Source organism: Melopsittacus undulatus, chromosome 2, assembly GCF_012275295.1.
Source record: "Melopsittacus undulatus isolate bMelUnd1 chromosome 2, bMelUnd1.mat.Z, whole genome shotgun sequence".
Taxonomy (NCBI): Eukaryota; Metazoa; Chordata; class Aves; order Psittaciformes; family Psittaculidae; genus Melopsittacus; species Melopsittacus undulatus.
In genome coordinates this window covers 61,111,923-61,136,724 of record NC_047528.1, presented here as the reverse complement: position 1 = coordinate 61,136,724, position 24,802 = coordinate 61,111,923, and the positions used below count along the sequence as shown (strand labels likewise).

General features: G+C 41.7%; 1 protein-coding gene across 1 annotated transcript in view; it reads left to right on the top strand.

Moving 5' to 3' along the window:
- Positions 1–24,802, top strand: part of SH3RF3 (SH3 domain containing ring finger 3) — a 246,859-nt gene that overhangs the window by 176,917 nt on the left and 45,140 nt on the right. The window contains exons 5-6 of the mRNA XM_034074640.1: positions 9,099–9,467; positions 22,322–22,422. Coding sequence (XP_033930531.1) covers positions 9,099–9,467; positions 22,322–22,422 — 470 coding nt within the window. The remainder of the gene's footprint in view (positions 1–9,098; positions 9,468–22,321; positions 22,423–24,802) is intronic.

Genomic DNA, 24,802 nt, shown 5'->3' with positions numbered 1-24,802 from the left:
CCCTCAAGTCCTTCTCCTCAGGGCTGCTGTCAATCCAGTCTCTGTCCAGCCTTTAGTTGTGCATGGGATTGCCCTAACCCACATGCAGGACCTTGCACTTAGCCTTGTGCAGTTTCACGAAGTTTGCACTGGCCCACCTCACAAGTGTGTCAAGGTCCCTCTGGATGGCATTCCTTCTCTCCATCGTATCAACAGAACCAGACAGCTTGGTGTCATCAGCAAACTTGCTGAGGGCACACTCAATTCCATTGTCCATGTTGCCAACAAAGATGTTAAACAGCGCTGGTGCCAGTACCAACCCCTGAGGAATGCCATTCATCACTGGTCTCCATTCGGACATCAAGCCTTTGACCACAAGTCTTTGAGTGCAACTATCCAGTTAATTTCTTATCCACTGAGTGGTCCATCCATCAAATACATGCTTCTCAATGTCATGCAGGGCAATATCAAATGCTTTGCACAATCATACTGAATTGGAAAATTTGATTTCCTTAAAAAAAGACATGATATTCTTGCATCCTTCACATAACAATGAACATTATAAAACAGTATTTTCAAGAACAGTATTTGGAGGATGAAATCTCAGAGAATGAACAGAAGAGCACAATGTCGTGTCTGGCAGCATGTGTGCACTGTGCAGCTCTCAAGAGGACAAGGGTCCACATAACAACGTAAATGATATTGCCTGGTTCACAATCCCATTTATAATTACTCAGGGTCACAATTTTTGCTATAAAAAAAAGAAGCTATTTGCCATAAGGTTTGATGCCTGCCCTGGCTCTGAAGAGATCCTCTGTTGTAATTGGTGGTGTTCAACTTGTCAATTTTCAGTTAATTCAGTATTTTATGGGTACTGTTGATCACCCAAGTGAACAATAGCACCAGAACCCTTGTGGAACACTAAGGAAGAGGTAGAAAGTTTCAGAAAACTCTAAATAAAGGAGGGGTGGCTCTTTTAAGGCACATTGACACTACAGGTATTGCTTACAAATCCCTTTTGACCTACACAGCTCTGCTCCAGGAACTGCAGTATCTTTCCTAGCCCATGCTGAAGTTTTGAGGTCCAGATGGCTCAAAGTGAAAGTTTCTGCAAATGAAGGGATTTCCAGATTTCAACACAAAGCTGCTCCAGAGGGCTTACCCTTCCTTGCAGTAGCTGGCAACAATGGTAAAAGGCTGCCAGGTGTCAGTAAGGCATGCAGACTACATTTGAACAGCTTTTGAAAGCCTGTTGAGTCTATCTTGGTCTCCTATCCATGCTGCTGCCCAGCATCAGGCTGCTCACACTTCTACCAGCACCAGAATCTTCATCATTGGGCAGGTGGGCACCTGGACTCAGAGGGAGAGTTGCAAAGGTTTTAGTTTAACATGAGTGAAGGAGACTCAGCATAAGCAGAAAGCTAATGGCTTTCTACTAAGAAAGTGATAATGCTGTTTCACATCTCCCATGCTGTTCTTCCACACAGGGGCCTTCACTCACTTCACTCAGGTGAACTCCCAAACCACTGTAGCCTTGGTCATTTCTGTTTCTTAGCTGAGAAACATCATCTGAGAAATGTATCCTGGTGGACATCTTGTCAAAATCAGCATGTTCCTGGAAAGTACTTAAGTTCCAAGGAGTTTTGGTTTTTAGTGAAAAAGTAGTTTGCAATAAAATCCTCACAGGCTCCAACAGGGACTCCTCTGGTACTGAAATTGGTGCCAGATGGTGCCTTCCACCGTTGAAGGCAGCTGGAGTTTTGCCACTGGCTTCAAAGGTTTTAGGATCAAGCCATGAATTCATGAGTGCACTTTTTATTTAACTTTGTGAATAATTTATAAGTAAAAATAGGCTGGATTCTCCCATTCTTTCTGATGTTGAGTAAAGCTGTATTTGGTTACATTTTTGCTTTCAAAAGGAGCTTTGGTACAGTCATGAGCATCTCATTATGAAAAAGGGTGTCCATAGAGGACAGACAGGAAGAAAAGAGAAGGAAATCCTTAGGCATATTGAAGACACACAGCAGATCTGAGATTCAGAGATGACAGATCAGAGTAAGGTACTCCTTATACTTTTAGATGAAGGCTGCATATCTAGAATTGTTTCAGGGACTGGAGAGAGATGCAGAAAGCATACTTCTTTTTGGTGAATTCTTCTATTTTTTAGTGCCATTGCATTTAGTTTTATTTTCTTTCTTCTCAGTGACTTGGACATTAGTTTCCATAAAGTTACTCGCAGCACTTTGCTCCTGAGCAGACTTTGCAGCAGCCTGCACATTTTTCTGGGATTCACCAAGCCATGTGTTTGTTCTCCATCCCTGAGAACCATTTTCCGTCCTCAAACTGTTTGGAAAAAAGGGAAAGAAAAAAAACAAAAAAGAAAAATTCCCAGTTCACCACCCAGGGCTTAGTGTTTACTTCTGCTGCACGCATCATTTATTTTCATTCTGCAAGATCATGATGACACGCTCATCCAAGCACATGCTGTTCTAATATGCAACATTCCTTCGGCCTCTCAGTGCGTTAGAAGTGACATTGCTGCTAAATGAGAAAGATCTTGTAAGACAGGGGAATAGATTGCTAAGTACTACTGCCTTTCAGGGAATCATGTTGTAGACAAAAATAATTGGCTTGCTTTTCCCAGACTATACATAATTGTGTACATGTATGACCCTTATTAGAAAGGCTGTCTTCTGTATGGTTTTAGGAACTTCCTTTCTGGAGAACATGTTAACATATCCAACAGGTTTTTGGAAAAGAGAATGAGACACATCTCAGCCTATGACTGGAGGAACAGGACACCTGAAGTTTGAGATGTGCCCTAGCAAAGTATTTCTGCAGCTATTGCTCCATCTGCATGTGTTCAAGCAAGCGCATGTACTGCACTTCTTGTATTTTCTGGGTGCATGGAATAATTCTGCTCTCAATCAGTGTGGGGTTTCAGAAATCTATCTTTTATGATGGATAAACCACTTGCAGAAAATCTGTTCCACATTTGCTTGTCCCTCCCTGGCAATAAATTAGAAAAGGCAATAGCGGATTGTTAGAAATTAACACAAAAACATTGAATAATGCTTTGGTTTAGCTATATTTTCTTTTGAACTGTGCCTTACTAAGGAGTCTTCATTAGAAGATGGTGCCTAAATGAATAATTGAGATAGATAGGATTTTGCAACTTCTATCTAATGAATTTAAACTGTCCATGGAGAACTCTGGAGGCTTTCTCTAAACAATTTTGAATCTGAATTTGCAAAACATATAAAAGATGAAAATTACAGATGCATTCAATATGACTTGTTTGAAGAACCTCTGGCATAACTTTTTTCTGCTAATATGCCATTATTAAGCCCTTGGAACTGCTGTGCATCCGCTGTACTAACTTACCCGATGTACATGTAAAGTATTAGGTAAAGTATTATGTACTTTCACCTGGCGGCCATTTGAGTCAAGGGATGTTTTGCTACTTGGCTACAGTAGAAGAAAAGTGGTTTCCTGCATTTTCCAGTAGGGATAATAGTAAGGAAAAGCTGTTTTAGCTTTCTGAAATGCTGCTTTTTGGGGATGAAAGTGCTTTCACAGATGCAGTCCTCCCAGGGACCAAGCAGAGACGGGAGACTCTTGTGTAGTTATGCCCTCACTTACTTAATAACTTCACTGTGCTTCAGAACATAAGTTATAATACTAGTGAAACTAATTTAATGAGGGCATAAGAACTTAATATTTCCTGAAAGTAACTACTCTGAAGTGAAAATGCAGTAATAAACTCAGCCTGTTTATTTTAATCACAAAATCAGCTATGGAACTGCAAATTGCCGAAGTTTCTGTAAGGCATAAAATTCAGATAGGTGTGGGCTTCTCAATATTTATGAACCGTGAAGTATGAAAATTAGCAGTACCTAGGTGAAAATATTTTCAGTTTTTCAAGGGGACATTGTGAAGAAGTTTTATTAATAATTTTAATTTTTATTTTGCTCGGCTCAGTGGTTCCTTCCCAAAACCTTGGGCAGGATACTTTTTTTAACAATTTGTTCTTTTTCATTACATATGAATTGATTTGTTGGGGTTTGTAACTTTTCTCTTTTAAAAAGGCCTGAAGTAACATATTTCTGATTGTACACCTGTATTTGAGAAGCTCTTAATACTTTCCATAAAGACAGAAAAAAAGCATATGCAGCAAATGAAGTATTGTTTTCCTGGAAGTCTTACTAAACTATCCTTTCTGCTTCAAATTGGTTCCAGTTTAACAAAATGCTGAAGCACATGTGTAACTGCAATCCTTCTTTATTCAGAAAAAAATGGCATTTTAGTTCCATTAGTGACACTTTGGCCTGCACAGTGTCAAGTATGCACTGAAGTATGTTGCTCAACCAGACACAGAGTGTGGTCCTCCCTTTGATAGGTCGGATACCAGTAAGAAACTAATCCCTTACCCAGACCTAAATGTCTACAAAGCTAAGAGTATTCAATAGTAGAATAAGACCTAGTGTCCTCTCTTTTACAGAATACAGCACTGTCGGTGAACTGCAATAACCCAGGAGCTGCTGTGTTGCATCAAGGTGTCCCTGGGAGCTCTAAACTGAGCTAGAATGATTTGCCACTACCATGGATTAGTAAATGCAGTGATGTATTTGTCAAGGGAGATGCAGTAAAAGTTAATTATTTAAACCTGACCTAAATTTCTCATGCTCCTATCTTGTTCTATAATAACAACAGTAAGTTCTACAGTAATAATTTGTCATATGGACTAAAACTAGAATTGATTATGGCCTGCACTGGACAAGAAGTAGCTTTTCCTCATTATTCATCCCAGCTGGGGGCATGTAAGTAGAAGCATAACGCTGCCCATTGAAACTATAGCTCATTAAATCACATTGGTATATAAAGGGCATATTAAATCCTACCTAAGTGACTAAGGGGGTAGTCAGTGCAGATGACAGTTTCTCTCCCCTCATTCTTAACAAAGAAATATGTTGAAGCTGTTTACAAGTAGTCCCTTTTAAACCCACATGTATCATGAGCTGGGTTGTGTATATATGTGTGAGTGTATGCAAGCATGTGCAACAGAAACAGAGGGAGAGAGAAAGTCACCATAATGCATTCTGCAGGAAAAAAAAATGAGGTTTACCAAGAGATTAATAAAAAGAAACAAATTGGCAGCAGAGGAGTCCTGAGTGAGATAGCTTAATGTTTGTGCCTTTGTCACACATATGGTAAAGCCTCAAGTACAATATCTAAAACAGTCATATCTAAAAGCCAGAAGAAGAAAAAACCTCTCCCTTATTTCATATTGCACAGTCTGCCTGGCTGGAGGCCAAAGACATGACAGCTTGCATTGTAGCAGGGAAACAAGTGTGGATCCCTGATCAAGGTCAGCAAATTTTTAATGAACAGAGCTTGATTACTGCTGCCTTTGTGGTAAAAGGTTGTTTGGAGGTGAACAAGGCTCTGTGCACAGAGGTATTCCACACACACCCTTCTTTCCTTTTAAAACCAGACAAGCTGGAGCTGACTCCAGTACAGTTCCTTGCATCTGGAGAATGGTGCCCTGAGAAGGAGGCACAGTAGCTCTGTAACTAAGGCTGGTGCATCCTTATCTCTGCATGCAACACCTGCAGTCAACAATGACTGAGACCCTGTGAACAGTTTTACGGTACCATTTCATCACATCTCTTGAGCAGTAGGGTCCCTCAGCTATTACAAGGCTTGCCCTCACAAGGTTTTGCATTCCCAGAACTAGGATTACAGGGCTGTTGAGAATGTTTGACTGCTTTAGTATTCAGATCCAGGCTTTGTCCCTCTAAATCACATATTGACGTTTCTAGGACATGGCCTTGTTACGGAATGGATTTGGGGTAAAATCAGTCCTGCTGCAGTCTCAAGGGCACTTGAAGATTTGGACTTAGTGGGACCAGAATTTCAAACCTAGGTTCTTTCTAGAGGAGGGATCGAAAATGGGCAAGAAAGTTGATTTGTGGTATTAGAGTTTGTTGTAAGAGCTACAGCCTTCCAGAAATGTCAAATTCCTAAGACTGACTGTGGGTCAGAACTTTCCATTAAGCTTCTCCTCTGGAAGCAGATCTGCCTGAAGATCAGATGACAGACACAAGAAACCAATGTTTGTTTACATACTCAGAGTTTAAAATAAGAAATTAGCAGCAGTCATGATTATGTTTTGAAAAGGCTTTCTAAAAGTTCTGTGTGAAGGGGCAGCACCATTTGCTTTTACGCTGTAGTAAGCAGAACCTTTTCTCTGGTATTCATAGCCTATTTGGGAAGTACTTTCCAGCATCTGTGGGCAAAGCTGTTTAAAAACATTTCTCTACAAAAATAAAGTTGTGAAGCTATAAAGCATTTTTTATCTTGGCAGACCAAATATTTTTTTTTCCAGTATTTCAGGAGAACTTTGACATTCCCAGAAGTTCATTAGCTTGACTATTTTGGGGTGGGATTTTCTTTTTGCCTTTAATCTTCTACTGAGAGTGATTTCATTTATATCAATAGAGGGCTATTGTTTTATCGGCCCATATTTAGATGCTAGCTCTCTTAACTGACCTTTTAAACTAGATTTGCTTTGAACAAAAAAGTAATGGATTTTGTTGTTTTGAAAAGAACAGCTTTAGTGTTACATTAGATCCCAGACAGTGGGATTTATAAGCTAATTCTTACAAGAGAATCAAAGTGTTGATACCAAGAGCTGGAGCACTTCATTGTTCGTATAGAGCATTGTTGTAAAATCAGGAAGTTCTGAATCCTTTATTTTAACTCTATGTTTAACAACTTAAAATAGTTAAAATATGTGGTTTTTTTCCTGCTGTTCATTAGCGAAGTATTTCCTCACGCTCTGATGTAGAAAATAATCATGCATATTTGATGTCTTTCTCTTTTTCTCCTTATATTTCAAATAATTCAGCTAGACAATCTCCATCAATTGAGTAAGCGGAGCTGTAACACCTACTTAAGGGAGAGGAGCCATCTGGTTTCCTTGCAACTTGGAGCCTGCTGGCAAATATTAGGTTGTACCAATTTAGAGAATGATGAAGTGGGAAATAATGGACATTCTTTAAGAGTCTGAAATGGGATCAGCTGTTATTGGCAAAAATTGGCAGGTGCAATGCACTATGCTGGCTGTAAGCATGGTCTCTAGTTGGAGAGTGCAGCTGGGGAAATCGCCTGCTAATTGAATGGTTACAGGACTCCCAGCAGCTCTGACAGTAGTAGAGCATCATTAATTGGAGGCTCTTGGTTGACTTGGTGGAAGCTGTCACAGAATGAAGGACCTTGCAAGTTGATGTTTACTTTCCAAGTGCTAGAGTGTTTATTGCCCGTTACTCAGAATGAGTCCTTGTGGAATCAGAAGTGCTTTCAAACTTAGGAGGACTGGCATAAGGCTAGCAATATCTAGTTCGTATTTATATTTACAGCACTGTGACTCCCAGCAGTGGTTGGGAGTCATAAAAACTACTCAATTACACTTTTGTTTAACTGCACACTTCTATTGTAATCTTACCCATCCCTCTCTTTTTCCCTTTTATTTTCACCTGTATTAGGTTCCTACATTGTCTTGGCTAGGAGCAGCAACTATTCTTTTTTTTATCTAGACTCTGAGAAGACCTTGTCCTCGACTGAGTTTCTTGAATACTGCTGAAACTCATACAGTGGTTACAGAAACAAAAATAGCCTAGTTTTGGTCCAGAATAGTATTACATGCCCTTCTGGTTTATGTGGGTCTCAGAATAGCAGTGTGTGCAAAAGCACGTGTACATTAGCCATGGCTCCCTTTTTCATATGTTGTTTTTATTCATTAAATGCAAACATATTGCAGTGCATCCTATTTTAATACAAAAGTCTGCTGTGGCATTTTCCCTCAGCTGTTAGAACCCCTTGAGGGAAGATCTGTTGGCAATGAGTGCTGCGCAGAAAGCACTGCTGACTCCAGAGCACTCTTCATGTACCATCAGTGACTGTAGCACCCCTATACGCCTATAATCTCTCCAACTATGTAAGGCATAGCTTTTCTGTATCAGTTATGGTGGTTAGAAGGTAAGAGGCTTCAGCAGTAGGATTGTTGCACCCCGCACGCCTTTAGCGTTTATAGGCATGAGGTTATCTTTGAGTGTGGATTGAATGAGGAACAGCAGGTTAAAAACTGGCCTGAAGGTCCTGGTGCTCTGCTGTCTCCACCAGGTGTAGGCCAAGTTTTACACCCTTTGGGGGGACTGATGAGACCAGTTTTTCAAGTCGTACCCTGAGCAAGTCTTCCAGTAGCCATCATGCTCTTCCCCAGTTGAGTTCATAGAGCTGGAAAAAAATGCCTTCAATTTGTGTCTGTGTTTGAATAACCTGTGTCAGGTGGGAGGCAGGGAGATAAAACTGAAAGGATTTGGAAGCTGTACTCCTAGATCAAAACCCTGTGCAGCAAATTTCAAGCATAGGCCTATAGTGGACCTGGGAATAATGAGACATTGATGAAGAGGCTCTTGCCTCCTTCCACCAGATCTACCTCTGCAGCCTGGGACAAGCTATTTTGAGGAATGCCATTTTTTTAAATGTCATAGCTTGATGCACACCAATTTGCGGTGTCTGATTCCAGCTTAACTCTCCCGAATGTTTATTCTGCCCCTCTTGATTATTCTGGCATTAAAAAGTGAATGGAAATAACTCACCCAGCTTCAGAAAATTAAATAGATTGAGCATCACCCTGGAGCTGGACAAAAACCCTTGGCTTGGGGCAGGGTTTGGGAAACAAAACATGCTAGTGTGCCTACTGGGGACCTGAATGCCCTTCTGAAAGATGGTGGACAGGGTATTAAACAAGGCTAAGTCTGGGACCTGCCCCAAGCACCCATTTTGCTAGGGCAGATCCACCCTGCAGCAAGCCCTGCAGGCATGTATAGCACCCCAAACTCTGCTCTATGGGAAAAGCCACCACGTTTCAGTGCTCAGCGTGATCCACCTGCTGGGGTTGCAGCTGGGGCTGGGGTAGGCCACCAGGAACAGATCATGGTACTTTAGGGAGGAAGGCCCAGGCAGGTCCAGCATGTTCCATCAGCAAGCTGTCAACATCCCCCTTCCTTTCTTTTCTCAGTCTTTTTCAGTCTTCCCCTTTCCTCTGTTCCTAGCTGAATGAATCTGCCAAGCAGCTCATCGAGATGGACAAGACATGCTCGGCAGCCGCCTCTGGCTGCGACGTGCTGCTGACGACGGAGCCGGCAGCAGTGGCAGCAGCATCAGCGGTGGGCCTGGCACCGTGCTCCACACTGACTGGTGCCGGGGCAGCCGGGGCGGCCCAGAGGCAGGCGGAGGGCAAGAAGAACACCAAGAAGCGCCACTCCTTCACTGCCCTCAGCATGACACACAAGTCCTCACAGGCCACCAGCAACCGGCACTCCATGGAGATCAGTGCCCCTGTCCTCATCAGCTCCAGCGACCCGCGGGCAGCCGCCAGGATTGGGGACCTGACCCACCTCTCCTCCAGCGCCCCAGCCCAGGTAAGGTTAGGGTGGAGGTGGGATTTTGGTGCCCTTAGTGGACAGCATGCTGTTGCCTCGCCTCTTCCAATGTGACTGGTCCGTGCACAAAGCAGCTGCACAGTGGTGTTGTCCTGATGTGACAGTACTTGGCATCTGCCATTCCTGTCCTTGTGTTAATCAGGGGCAAGCATGAGGAGCCAGAGGATAAAGCTAAATTTGGTTCACAATAATCTAGCACATTTAAAAAGTAAAGAAGTAATCCTACACTTGCTTGAAGTAATGCAGCTTATGTTGCATCACTTTCTGTTGTAGGAAGGAAGCATTTTGAGTGACCCTGTTACCCTGAAGGGTAGCAATGTCAGTATGGAATTCACACACTGGGAATAAAGAAGATTTTTTGAGTGTTTATTTCCCTACAGATCATTGGAAGATAAGCAAATGTGCTGTACTTTTACAAGTGTTGTACCCAGTGAGTAGCTACTGTGCAGAAACAGCCAAGGAAGTTTTAAACTATCACACGTGCTGAGGGTGCAGCCCTTTCATCTTTCCCCCTGTTGAAGGAGAGGACAGAGGAGGAACCTCCTGAACATCCCCACAGGTCCCAGAAAAAGAGCTTCTGAGAGGCTGCTTCTGGGTGGCTAGCAGAAACAGGAGCCAAACTCAGTGATGCACTGAAACACCTTGTAAATGCTCACTGCTTCTGTAAATAAGGGAATCCAAGTGGCAGTTTGCAGTTTGAAGGTGGACAAAAGAATGGAGAGTAATAATAGTAATACTCCCAAATCTTTTCTGACTCGGCCTTCCTGCTCAGCCATCTACACCCTTAGTGTGCAGACTAGCAGTCACAGTTCCCTCTACAGACCAGCTGTAGAGGTATACACTGCTTTCTGGAACTGAAGTAACCTAAGGATGGCAGGGTATTCCCACCCATCATTATGTTCATTTCTGGGCCCTTCACTGGAGTGGGTCCAGAAAAGGGCAGCAAAGCTGGTGAAGGGTCTGGAGCACAAGTGTGATGAGGAGCTGGTGAATGGTCTGGAGCACAAGTGTGATGAGGAGCTGCTGAGGGAACTGGGGTTGTTTAGTCTGGAGAAGAGAAAGCTCAGGGGGAACTTTATCACTTTCTACAACTACCTGAAAGGAGGTTGTAGTGAGCTGGGGGTTTGTTTCCTCCCAGGCAACAAGCAATAGCCAGGGGAGGTTTAGGTGGGATATTAGGAAAAAATTCTTCACCAAAAGGGTGCTCAGCCATTGAATCAGGCTGCCTAGGGAAGTGGTGGAATCACCACCCCTGGAAGTGTTCAAAAACTATGTAGATGAGGCCTCAGTGACATGGTTTAGTGGTGGCTTTGGCAGTCCTGGGATAAAGGTTGGGTTCAATGATCTTAAAGGTCTTTTCAACCTAGCTGATTCTATGATTCCATGATTTCTCTGCTGAAGGAAGCCACCCTTGCCCTTTTCCTCTCCCTGGCCATGCCTTCCTGCTCTTCACACCTGTGCCCACATACAGGGACAGATGTGGATCAATTCCTTCCCATGTGGCAGCCTGGAGCAGGAAGCAATCTACGTTACAGCCTACGCTGGTATCGGTGTAGACATCTAGGAGAGGGCAGTGCATGAAGGGAGATAAACATCAAAGTGCAGGGACTACCTTGGGCATGAATGCTTGCTATCCATTTGAGTACTGGTGGGTCTTCCCTTTGGGAGACAGCTGTGTCCCACTGCCACCTAGGACATGAGCCCAATGCCCCTGCAGCACAGGTTCTCTAGGACACCAGGGAAAGCAGTGTTCCCATGTGCATGCCAATGTGCGCCACAGGGCCAGCTGAAACAGTGTGCTAAAGGGGACACTGCTGTGGCGGAGCAGCACCCCCTGCTCCTACCTCAGCTGCTTACCTCCCTCATGTGATGGGGTCATGGGGTCACCTCATCTCATCTACATGTAGAAGCCAGAGACATAGCTCTGTCCAACTGTAATTTAGCCTTTTCCAGGCAGGGCGCCTGTGCTGTAAGGCTTTCCCTCTCCTTCCAGCCCTCAGCAGGGCACACAAAGCAGCATATGTGCCAAGATGTCCTGGGACATCTGTGAAGCAGCACAAGCACTAGACACAAGTGAGGGTCTCAAGCTTGTCAAGCTAAATGACACACAGGTTTTTGGCACTCAGAGTGACACATTTGGACTTTACAGAGATGTGACAGACTGTGGCTTTTCTGTTCTTATGCTAGTCAAAGGAAACACCATGTGCACCCTTTGCTAGAGTTATGTGAAAACTCATTCTAAGCTAGTAAACTGCAAAAATTAGACCATGAAGCAGAAAGTGCTTTGACTATACTCCCCTGTTTTAACAGAACAACTGGTATGCAAAACCTCACTTGTTCACAGACCATTATGGCATTTAGGCAGAAGTGGTAGGGGACAAGAGTGGCCCCATGTTCCTTGTAACAAATTCTGTTTATTGAAACACAGCCCACAGGGAAATTGGTTGGGTCCTTTGCACTGAGTGGGAAGACACGTAATTGGTGTCCCCGTCCCCCAACACATCTAGTTTAAAGCTGCCTTGACCAGCCTCTCAAGTCTCCTATCAAAGTAGCTCTTCGCCTCCCTTGTCAAACCAGCTCCACCAGACTCTGGTAGACCTGGCCTTCCAAACCAAGGAGCTGCCAATTCCTGGGCAAGTGCTGTTGAGGACTTGAGGCTCCCTCAGTGGCTCTCACTGCTCAGAATTGAGGTTCCTGAACACTGTGTTTTCCCTCTCTCTGGTTTTGAAGGCATCCTGTCTGGAGCTGCTCACCTCAGCAAATTGACCTGCTTTTAGCCTTCTTAGGTTTACAAAGAGTCCTGAATTTGCCTCTTATCAAATACACATTAAAATTGTGCAGCCTTATTTGTATAACTATTAATCCCATGATAATAGGGGTTATGTTTTAATTAAAAATGTCAGAAATTCAGTTCCCTTTCTACCATCTGCTAAGACCTGACATGGCTTTGAAACAATTAATGATGCTGCAGCCTTAGACAGAAAATAATTTCAGCACTTTTATTCACGTGGCTGCACAACAGCAAACATAGCATAAACAATGGGCCCCTGAGCATTTGCATCAAGGCTTTCAGGGCAGTGAGAATCTTGACTTCAGACCATTTTATTTTGTGTTTGGCATTTTTAAGGTAAATGTCCTGTACATCTTGTTCAGGGTTTGATGTCTTGACAATCTGCAGACTGATTCTACTTCTGCTTCAGAAGTGCTCAGGGGCATTGCTGGAAGCATGGGCAGGTTGGTAGGAAGGTTGTGCCGGTAGCTACCAAACTTACTGGTGAGCTCTGCTGCAGGAAGATGTCTCGCTTTTTGTTTCCTTGCTTAAAGAAAAACCTCTCTGCCCTGCAAGGCATCATCACAGCACTTGAGTAGTTCTCTCTATAATCTTCTTGGGCCCCTGCTAGTTTGTAACAGCAAATTCAGCCAAAGCATATTTCTTATAGAGGAAGCAACAAATTTACAGTTTCAGTGGTGACTGCCTAGCAACTTTATGCCTTTCCTTTCAATATTAAAATCTAGATTTGTTTTATTGTGTCTTTGTATCACATCCTTGAAGATTCCAGACACCTTATTAGTGTTTATTTAACAGATTTCTTCATAAAAAGAAATAAAGGTATTTTGTTCCGTTTATTAGGTATGAGCTTCTCTGGTACATATCAGGATTGGTATTTAGCTTGCCAGGGGTGGGGGTTCTACATTTTTAAAATGTTTGACACAGTTTTCCTATAGCCTGTCTTTTGAACAAGCAGAATTCAATTACAGGAGTTCTTGAATGGCATCCAGTCTCCTACCTCAGGCAACTGGCTGGTGCCCAGCAAAACAAGCATCCATTTTCCTCCTAGACCTGAGGCTCCTATGTCAAGGGCACCTGTTTTGTCCCTGCTGACATGAGAGGAAAAGGAGACACCAAGGGTTTCTTACTGTTGAAACTTAAAATTTAGGTGCAAGTTTCGCATGTTTCAATAAACGTGAAATATATTCCACACTTTAGAAGTGATTTCATGCATAGTACTGTATTCCTGTGGCTTTTGTCAATTTTTTGTGAATTGAAACCAGACTTTCATGCAAAACTCACATTTTTTTTGTTTTTATGTAGTTATTTAACTATTATAAGCCTGCTGCTTCTCCAGGAGGGCACAAATTTATGCATATTGAGCATTGACAGGCAGACCAGAGTATGAAATCACATGTTTTTAAAGCATTTCTTCATATCATTAATTTAATAATTGAACACTACAAGTATTCTGTAATATATTAATTTTCTTTAATAGAACCAACTCAGCTGTTTCCCAAAAACCAAGGTGCATTTTGAAATGAGTCATGGTCAGAAAACTGTATTCATTGACTGCGAACCCAGGGACACTCAAAGGTGGAAGAATCAACTTCCAGCCACCTCAGCTGGATAAAATAGTAACTGGAAGACTACAATAGCAAGGATAGAAAGCATTTCTTTTCAAAGAGGCAATGCTGGGATCTTAGTTTTGCTTCAAGCCAAATTTACTTCTTGTATGCTTTTTGTTGCATTCTGAGTATCACTCATTAAGTGTAAGATCTCCATCTAAAAGGTAATAGTGACTGTCCATCATGCCGAATGTCCTATCATGCTGGCAAAATAGATTTTTATTGAAAATGTAAATAGTGCTGCAGTCCTGTGATGGAGCAGAAGCTGAATTCGATTACAGGTGCAGAGGAGCGGTTCGTAACTGAGACTCCCCGGGGAGCGGGGAAGGTCCCCTTGGACAGTAATCGTGCTTAAGCCTCAGATGGCTTGTCTTGCTTCCATTTCCACCCTTTATGAATTATTCTACCCTGCTATTTGGAAAGGTCATAGGTCAGCACTGCTCCAGATCCCCTGTTTTTTGACAGAAAATGCTTCTCATGAATAATGAAGCATGGCTTTGTGTACCCCAGGATAACAGTTGAGTGAGGAAGAAAGGATCTCCTATGTGTGTTTCGAACGACTCATCACCATGCACAAGAAGTCCATTTGTATCTGTGAGTGGTAGTACAGGCTCCTAATCAGAGGCCACATGTTCAGGAAAAGCTGAGAATAATGTCTTGCACAGTTCCAGTCCCAAAGAGTGACAGTATTTGAAATTAAAAATGTTCCTTGAAGTGTCTTGCTATATAAATCATATGGAAGTGTGACTCCTTATCAGTTATTTAGAAGTGCTGAATTTTAGCTGAGAAAACGTAATAGCAGAACTCTGGTTGAGCCTTGACTGATAACCTAAATGTGCTGACCATGAGAAGCATACAGATTATACATAAAATTCAGACACTAAAAATGAACCTTGAATTTTCAAGTGCACAACAGGCTCCGAGATATGAAGGGAAATACAGGTATTTTTCAGTTTTGGCCTGGAGTCCAAATTCTATCCAACTTACTTCTGACTGTGAATGACAACTGACTGGACATCCATTAGTGAAAGTGAGACAGCTGAAACCCAGGGCAGCTATTTCATGAGGCTGAACCACTCAAAATGGCAAAACAGAAGTAATATTAGTCCAGCCTGTGTTTCTGTCATTTAGATCAAAATATGTCATGAAAGCAGTGTACCAGACTTTGCTAAAATTTAACCTTGCTAAAATTTAGCCTTAACCACTTCATGGTTTTGTATATTCCCAGTTCTATTCAGAATTATTTAGAACTGGTTCCAAACACGGCCTATTTGTTGTATCTCTATTTTAAATAATTTTATAAATAAAACTCTTTTTGGGGTTTTGTAGGTAGGAAGGAGTTAAATTTCTTCAAGCAGAGAGTTTAGGGCAGGCATGTAAGCTGTAATTTTGCTTTCCTTTTGCTACCAATAGGTCTTTGAATATACTCTGTATATTGGGATATCTTACATTGTTTGTCAAAAACGTTGCAGATAGGCACATGTTTCAATCTATTGACCAATTACATAAGCTACCAAGAATCCAGGTCAAAGCAAAATCGCCTTTCAGAAGTTACTGGTTTAGAGACAGTGCCTTCTCTTTATCCTATAATTTCCCTTGTCACAAAATCATTTTGAAAGGCTTTTCAAGAACCACGAAACCTTTTTTTTTTTTTTACAGGATCTGGGAAGAGAGAATGTTGTGCTATAGAAGGGCTATTCAACTGGGCATGAAATCCTGTTGCCTGCAAAACAAAAGCAAAATATTTTTTTCCAGATGCTCCTCAGGGTGGTAACCCAAAAACATTTTGCCACTGAAATCATTTTTCCACAGGGCTAATCCTGAGGCTTTATGCTACCTGCCAGTCAACTACTGATTCGGAAGCCTCAAGAGCAAGCAAGGCAATCTCTTGGTATTTACACTGTACCACAAATTCCTGTCCATCCGGCACATGCTATGTGTACAAGCATGACATTTGAGCAGAAACTACCACAGAGTGTATTTTCTCTTTTTTGTTTTTTGGTGTTTTGTTCATTTGTTTACCACTACTGTGTCCCTGGAGGAGGACTTCCTACAAGAAGCATTGCACAGGATTCTGATGAATTCACTGTGCAGTTATCAAAAGGATAATTAGGAATGTGGGATTAAATTAACATCTTTTAGAGGTCAAGCTTTTACTTTAAGCTTTTCTGTCTCTCTGCATTTGATTTTTCATGTTCTTTGATCCCAGAATTGCAAGAAACTATTTACTGTAAAACCATTTAAAACCTCGTGGTGAAGAGCTAGACACTGGTGCTTAGTGCTGAAAGGGTTAGTCTGAAAGAGAAACAAGGCTGAATAAAATATAATTCTCATGATGCTCATCCACATGATGCTTAATTAGTCCTCATTTGGGGGAACTAAGAAGCTGCAAACCAGAATAATCAGTACTTTTATGGATGGTAATGTCAAATGAACATTTGGAAGATGACAAAAAATATTTGGTTTGTTTTGGGGTTTTTTATTCTAACTTGCAGCCATCCTTAGATTGCAGGATACTGTAAACGGAAGCTCAGGAAATAGATTTACATGATTTCTTCAGCTCTCTGCATAGCTGCATGGGCTATTCACAGAAGACAGGACCTAGATCTTTTTGGCCTACTGTGAATCAAAAAATAATCAGGGCCAACAAGCTACTAGAACAGGCTGGCATAATATTCTGCCTCACCTTCACCCGCAGCCACAGATACAGGTTGCAAGAACCCCTCAGTAAATGCTAAATCATATAAATTTAGCTCAATTTTTTTCAGGAAGGAACTGGGTATTTATGCAGCTATTTATGCAGCTGCAGCTGTTATGCACATTTGCTTGTTTTTTACACACATACCATTATGGAAGAAAAAGTCTTACTCTGGAATTGGTAAGCCCGTTTCAGCTCCCACATTGGTAATTAGCATTTGATGAGGCTACTTGTTCTTGCGTGTAACACTTTTCATCAATACTTGGTGGCACTACCACGCATTAAGTGCTAATACATTATTTCTAGGAACATTAAGGCTTGGAGTGATTGCCACAGTCATTGTTTTATGGAGTCAGCAAATTAGGGAAACAAGTCACAGGAATCTTAAAGACCCTTAGCCTATTTTTTGTGGTATCTCCAGAGGATGGTATGTCAACCTATGTGAGCTGAATGTTTGAGTGGTTTTCTCTTATTTTAAAGTAATATTAAAGAGAAATTTAAAGTAAGCTGTAAATATGCATCCAAGACATTAAAAGAAGTTTTCCTGTGAATTAATGAATGTGATAAGTGCCCTGTGGTGAGACAGTGCTGGATTTTCTTTGAAGTCAAAACTGAGATTTCTGGTTGGTGATTTTCTAGATGATAAGAACATTCGTCTGATAGCAGCAGCAATTATTTTTCTGTGAAGGCTGCTGCAACCTGCAATGTCATTGTACTCTGTCCCTAGTTTTATCACTGTCTTCATCACTGCTATTCCCTTCCAAGACTGAGTCCAATGCTTTTGCAAGGCACTTCACTAAACCTTACAGGCACCACGTCTCTTTGAATTAAACCACAAATGTGGCCTTAAAGTACTGGTTAAAATCTAAAGTAAATCTACAGGGGAGATTAAAAGATAGTTTATGCTCGAAGTCCAGACTACTAATTCTTATGCTTCATAGAGGTGTGGATGGGAAGAGAGAAAAGGGATGAAGTTTCAGCCCAGATGAGTGGTTATTACCTTTAATTTCCTAGTCTCTGTGGGCTTGTCAGTAATGTTTTGCCAGGTTGGTTGCTTTTAAATATATGTCAGAGCTGACACAAGAGGCAGCAACATCTCAGCAGTGTATTATTTACCCAGGAGTATATGCTATAAACTGTAATATAAATATATCATTACAGATATGTTAAAGTGCAATTTGTTTGATGTTCCTGTAGTTCTCTTGCAAATAATACTTATCAGTTGAAGGAGGAATGAGATCCATATTAGACACCTTGTGGCAACCTCTGAAGAAGTTGGACTGTTTTTCCTTTGTTCTGAGAATCAGAATTTCTTAGGAAATTCTGTCTCTCAGGCTGGACAGTTATCTGCAAAGTTGATTTTTGTCAGCTAGCTTTGGCTGTCCTGAATAGTGCTTGAGGGTGTGACTTACTTAAGTATCTAGAAATGGGGATGGAAATGCTGCATGGGGACCAAGAGCAGAGATGCTTTGCTCTGCTGCTAATTTACTCCAAAGGACCATGCTGCTTGGCTAGTTTAGCCAAGCCCCAAGATGCGTTTATGCAGAGCCTCTCTTAATTCTTGGCCCTCACATGAAGTCTTCTTATAACAGCCAACATGGAGATAGGGAGGAAGAAACAGGCAAATTTTAGGGACGCCTCAAGGTATGAGTTATGAGTTTCTATGAGTCATTAGCATAAGTGTTAGGGAACAGGGGAAGTTGTGTTTCAGTGATCATAAGGAGGCTGTTTTCTTCATGTACAGAAGGCAAAAAGTCCTTTTCTATTACTAGGCAGCCCAAGGGCACATAATCACCTATTACACCAGAGTAGCTGGTGATAAAACTAGATGGCACAGCAGGAGCTGGCGTGAGACACCTACCATGTAGAATAATTGTGTCCATGTATATAGTCCACAATTTTATTCGAGATTTAGCTTTCTGCAGTACAGGTGAGATTGCTGTGCTGTTAAGGGGCACAAAGAAGCAGGAATTAGAGCAGAAGTATCCAGAGGTGGTCTTCCACACGCCTTCATGAAGCTGCTTTTCCCTGCTGGCTGGCAGCTGGCGTTGTATTTTCCCTTGGGAGAGAAGAACTGTTGCTGTTGAGCTGAAAATGTTGGCAGTGGTAAGTGGTACTCAGAGAATGCCAGATTGGAGTGGGACCATGAAGCAGTCAGATTTGGCTGTTTAGTGGCCTAAGTAAATGGGGTGAGAGTTGGCAGTCTCTAGTTCAGAAAACTGCAGTCACCATTAGAGTAAACAGCTTCCTAATCAGGAGGTATACTACAGTGTGATTACCCAGCAGGTTATGTCTGGAAACTCAATGGCCAAATGTTTAAAGGCATTAGGGGCTCATAAAGATAGAGCAGGTCACCAAATGGCATTTTCAGAAGTGACTCTTATTACTTATATTGCAATAAAATCCATGGGAATCAGACAGTGAAGTACTTCTTAATGGCTCCCTGAGAAAACTTTGTAAAGTGCCTGTTTTTATCAATAGATGCCCATGTGCTTCTTAAAAACCTGACTGCCAGAGACGTCCCCTCCCAGATAAGTCTGAGCAGTGGTGAATAGCAGAGGTGGAAGAAGGATTAAGACATAAATGCTGCAGTGTTTGAGCCCTCCCTGTGTAAAGCCTGAACATGGCTGTATTCACATGACTGGTGCCACAGGAAGGTGGATAACACAGGGATGTACCATCAGAAAGTTCTGTGGCACACAGATCTCCGTAAAGGTATCAAAGCAGAGAACAAAAAATCTGAGCATTGTCTTGGATTCCCATTCCCCTGAGCAGATGAAGAGGAGAGGGGGACACGTTTAGTGCCTTGTTCCTTAGATCACAACAACAAATGTAAAAGCTGGCTCCAGGGCTAAATAAAGAAATAAAACAAACTAAGCCCTGATACCAGCTGTGATGGAGAAAGGCCTGCTGTGTTGTCGAGGAGAATTATTAGTGTTACTGGGGAAACACATATGAAATTGTGGGAATGGAAAGTGGAAAGGTAAACTTCCAACAAAGATAACCAAAATGTGAAGAAATAGATTATTATTTTAAAAAAATAAAATTAAAAAAAAATCAGTCTTTTCAAAATCTTATTTCAAATATTATCTTGCAAAATAATCTATGAGTATTGTATGTTATAGTATGAGCCAATCATTGATACATGACAGAGAGAAGAGAACAGGACCTTAAAAGGGGAGGCTTAGAAGGCCTTCGCTGTGTCAGGGTCTGTAGTTTAAATGCAAAGCTGGTGAACATTCAGATGCATAGCAGCAATCAGGCAGCCACCAAGAGAATTCATGAAGGAGCACAGAGGTGGGTGACACTGAAGAGCAGAACACTTGTGTGAAAGTAAATGCTACAATGTGAACAGAGGAGCTGAATTCAATGCAGAGGAAGGCCAGCAGGTCCTGTGGAGTAAAACCTGATGATGAAAAGAGGGGTCTGAGGCACACTGGCAAGTACACCATCGTGTCAAAGCCTGCAGGGGAGAGCAGCTAAAGAAAAAGAGCACAATCAGGAAGCAGGCACTGATTTAGAGTTTGGATGCATGTGATGTGCAAAGTGGCAAAAATGAATGGTTTGTAGGGTTCAGGCTGGCACCAGATGTAGCAGTATTGCAGTAAAGGGCCACAGGCAAGAAACTGAATGTCAGGTAGAGAGAGGACATACAGGACTATGGAGATATCTTTGGGATTATTCAAGGAAAAAAACCCAACGTTGCAATCTGGCAACATTGAATGAAAATTGTATGATTTCTTAATCCTTAGGATTGTATGTTAGTACAAATGTAACAGCACATAGAAAGTGCTTGGTCTTATGCTTCCAGTAATACAAAAGACACATAAACCACCACTGTCAGTACGAACAGGCCTTTCGAGCTGCACCCTGACGCTGCTCATTCAGCTCTGTTTATTTGTGAGGTAAAACCAAAGTGGTTTGTCCTACCAAGGAAGGATGGGGACAGATCTGTTTTCTTGGAGGCAATTTCTCTAGCTCAGAGCAGGCACACGCTGGTGGCACAACATGAAGAAGTCTGAATCAGACTTACTTCTTGGATGAGGCAGCTGCCAGATCTTTCTGCCCAGCATCTTCCACAATTCCTAACCCCATTAACAAGCTCAAAACAACAAATGAGGAATCATTCTGCAGCTATGCCTACATTTTTTAGTGGATTGGGTTTTTTCCTGTAAGTTGATATTATCTCACTGATGTGACAGGCAGGATTAATAAAGCCTTAGTCACATAACTGGAAAGAACACTTACTTTTGCGTATAGGACTAAGAGCTGCCTGGAACCTTCCATGTTTGAGCAAGCAGCCAGAAAGTAAGGGGAAATAATGAGAAAAAGGAGATGTACTTGTCACTACAACTTTGTGATTGAGCATACATGTTGATGAGAGAGGAGACAGCTTGCTGCTTGTTGCCAAAAGCCATGGAATCACAGAGCAGTGTCTTCATATTTTGCTGCATGATTTCCTAGTGATTTGGTGTTAATATACAGCAAAGCAATATAGCTTAGCAATAGACTGACAAGACATGACACTCTGCGTGGGCTTTTTTGGAACTGGGTGACCTTGAAAACCATTAATTAAGTAGCAATGTGTGTCTTGGTTTTTTTTCAGTGTCTTGGTTTAATTCAGTGCCATTTGTAGTGCAAAAACTGTCCCTGTGTTTCTGTTCCCAAAGTAAATCAATACTTACTGTTTGTTAGATAACATTTGAAAACGGAAAGCTTCACTAGAGGTCTGCAAACTGCTCAGAGTTTTTGCTGTATGTAAGAGGCACTGAACCTACCATTTGTGCATAAACTTCAGATCCTACTTTGTAGAGTCATTCTGCATATGGATGTGCATGCAGCATTTAGGTTAGACTTACTAAAAAAGCCTTTTGCTCAAGTAAACCATTACTTATCCCATCAGCCCAGTTTTGACCTGTCTTCACCAGCAGGATCTGTTGTTACAGGCCTTGGCATTACTTCAGGAGAAGTTTCCAGTCAGTATTCATTTCTGACATAGATGAGTGAGGACTTTGGTGAGACAACTCAAAAGAGTTTGTCCTACATAGTTTCACAGAGCATTAAGCTTTGAAAAGTGAATGATTACGTTTAGAATTGCCTTTCAACATTAATGGCTGAAAAAGATCTGTCCAGTTCTTTATATGAGAGTAAGGATTTATTTGCTGTGGCAAAAATGGACTCCTGCTTTCTCTGTCCAGAGGTACTCCTGTTTTGGCTTGTGTTGTCACCTTTTTCTTAAGGTGAAGAACATTTCTGATGAGAAAACCAATATACATAAATGAGACTGCATTTTGGAAATTGATAGCATCTTCTTCTCCAGAGATCCATAATCATTAACCAAAAGACTACAAAATTAAAAATAAGCTTTTGAGGGAAAAAGGTTACTTTTATCAAAGAAGCTCCTGTTGCAGAGATACACATGTTGAGCTGATATTACAAAGTAGTCAAGTAGTTTTGTGTTGTAAAACTTTTAAGATCTGCACACAAAGTACAACTACATTTCTCTGACAGGTAAATATATAAATATATATGCTAATATACCTTGTGCCAGAAACGTATTTTTGGAATGTGTAAGACTAAAAGATGTCTTTTACAATGTAGTAAAAAAGTCTGGGAATTGATAAAAATATGATTTTTTTTTTCTTCTGTGCTTTTCCTCTGTGCCTTCCCCGACAGCATTTTAGGAAATGATGGGCTTCATCTTAATCTTTGTGTGTTCTTCTTTGTGTATTTTCAGGATTCCTCTTTGATTGGAACAGCCACAGTGGCTGCTCCCAGGACAAGTGCAATAATTGGAGATCAGGGAACATCACCGAAGGTCCAGCTCCCTCTCAATATGTAAGCAGCTCATCTCAGTCACTGTGTACCCTTTGTTTCCAGTCATGTGCACATGTGTGCATCTGTTCGAAATCTAAAAGCCTGAATGTCGGCTCTGGAGCATTCTGAGAAGAGGGAAATCACAAGTTCATACATGACCCAGCCTCTGCTGAAGTTGAAAAATTAGTAGAGAAAGGCAAAACTTTGTCCTTTCTCTGTGAGCCCTTTTAGACTCCTGGTATATTTATTATAGCTGTATGAATTACTGTGAAGTAAATTGAATGCCTCTCAGCTAGAAAAGATCTTCCTTCATTTAAAGGTTTTAAAAGAGGTGTAGACCCATGCAATCAAACACCTGATCCATTCATCATTAACCAGAAAAAAATGACCCAATTGCTTTTTATTTTCAGTGCCATAAACAAAGGCAATGGACGAACTTCATGTCGTGGGCATATAGGCTTATTGAATAGTGTGTGCAATAACAGAAGGTTGACTAGATACAGACTTCATTATAATAAATCTCTTCTAGCCTGGTTGGTTTATCTGGTATCTGTCTAGTTAAACTACTGAACCCTTTCTTCTCATCACATATACCTTGTGAAAGCAGTAGAACTACACAGACACACATACGCACACCAGTATTTTAGGGATTTACGATATGGCTAAAACAAGGTCTGAATTCACAAAATCCTAAAATAACATAGCAAATCTGCTTTAAGGAGGATAGAGGAGTTGGAACAGAACCAAAACAAATTTGTTCTTGGCTACTAAGGTGAGATCTTCATACCTGAGGGGTACCACACATCACTGACTGCCCTTCAGAGGGGTCTATCATCATCGTGTGATCACTCTATGCAGTCTGTGTAGCACATAGTGGGGGACAAATTTATTTCAAGTCTTGCTCAGGCTAGGAACAAGTAACTGGCAGTATTTCCACTATTTAGTTGCTGAATCAGAACATTTTCCAGTTCCTTGGCAGTGCCCCTGCCTCTGTGTCTCAGCAAGCCTCCCATTCCCCCTCCATGCTTTTCCCTTGTGAAGCAGCCTTTTAATCTGGTCTGTCATTTTGAATTTGCAAGCCAAGTTCCTGTCAAAGAGGAAGCGTTATCTGAAAGCTGTCTCAGAACTGGGGAGGTACACCCCTAGACAGAGCCTAGGGGCATCTGCATTATAAGTAGAGTCACATGCAGCTCCACGAGGCCAAGAACATGAGCCACCTTCTCGCTTAGGCCTTTACTTAGGGAACTTTTAATAAACATTTCAGCTTCTTCTAGGTCCTGCTCCCTAACCCTTAGCCTCACTGTTTCATGTAGCCCAGAATAACTTGCTATTACATTTTGCAAGATTTCAAATTATTTTAACACTTTCTTCTCGGTTGTAGAGAGTTTGCTGGTGAAGTTTCACACCTAAAGTCTAGAGAACGGTGAAACATGTCCAAGTCCAAAGGCTTTGGTTTAAGGAAAAATTAGTCTCAGCAAATGGGACCGCTAGACCAAAAACACTTTCTGAGTAAGGAAGCTGCCTGCACTCAAATTTTCAACCATGTATGAGAGCAGGTGTCCCACCAACTCTCCCACAGCCCCCTCTCTGTCTGCACATGGGGTATATGCCTGTCCCCAGGGGGTGGCCATGACAGCCATGGCAAAGCAGTAGACCCAGGCTGGGCCTATCACAGGGTTTGGAGAAGCCCCTACTTGTTGCAAACTAATAGAGAAAAACCCAGGGATGGGCATCTTCCCACTGGTCACCTCTATTGTCCCAGGATCATGCTATGTCATCATCACACACAAGTTTTCAGCAGTTTAGCAACACAGAGTTTAGTCAGTTTTGGCATGGGTTGTTGTACACCTTCTTTAAGTCTTTGCAAGGATTTTGGTACTCTCTCCAGAAGATGTTTAGGTGCATTGTGATATTGGATATTCAGGTTTAATTCAGGAGGATGAGTTGGGGGAATTTGCAGGGAAGAACCAAAAGAAACTAGTAGGAAACCTGAGATAGCTGCAAGGGAAAGCAGCCTATGATCCACTTAAGGTAATTTTCCTTGCACCTTCTTCCAGTATCTCAACCTGTAAATTACTGTATTACATGTAGCACCTTGAGAAAAGGGCTAAGTGAGTTTATCTATCTAAAATGCTCTGTCCTTGACCCATCACTTTATCAATAGCCTTGTGTAAGCACCAACTTAAAAAGGGGTAGTCAAAGCCACACTTTCTGCTCCCTCAAGTGAGTGCAGTCTGGCACTTTCCATTATGTCCTAGCAGAGCACAATGCTGACGGATTAGCACTGAAGCATGCAACCTTATTTCACATTAGGGTGATGCATTTAATATTCTTCAGTTCATATGTAGCCTCATGATTTTCATCAGGTGAACAGCTACAGACCTGCTCAGGACCACCTGCT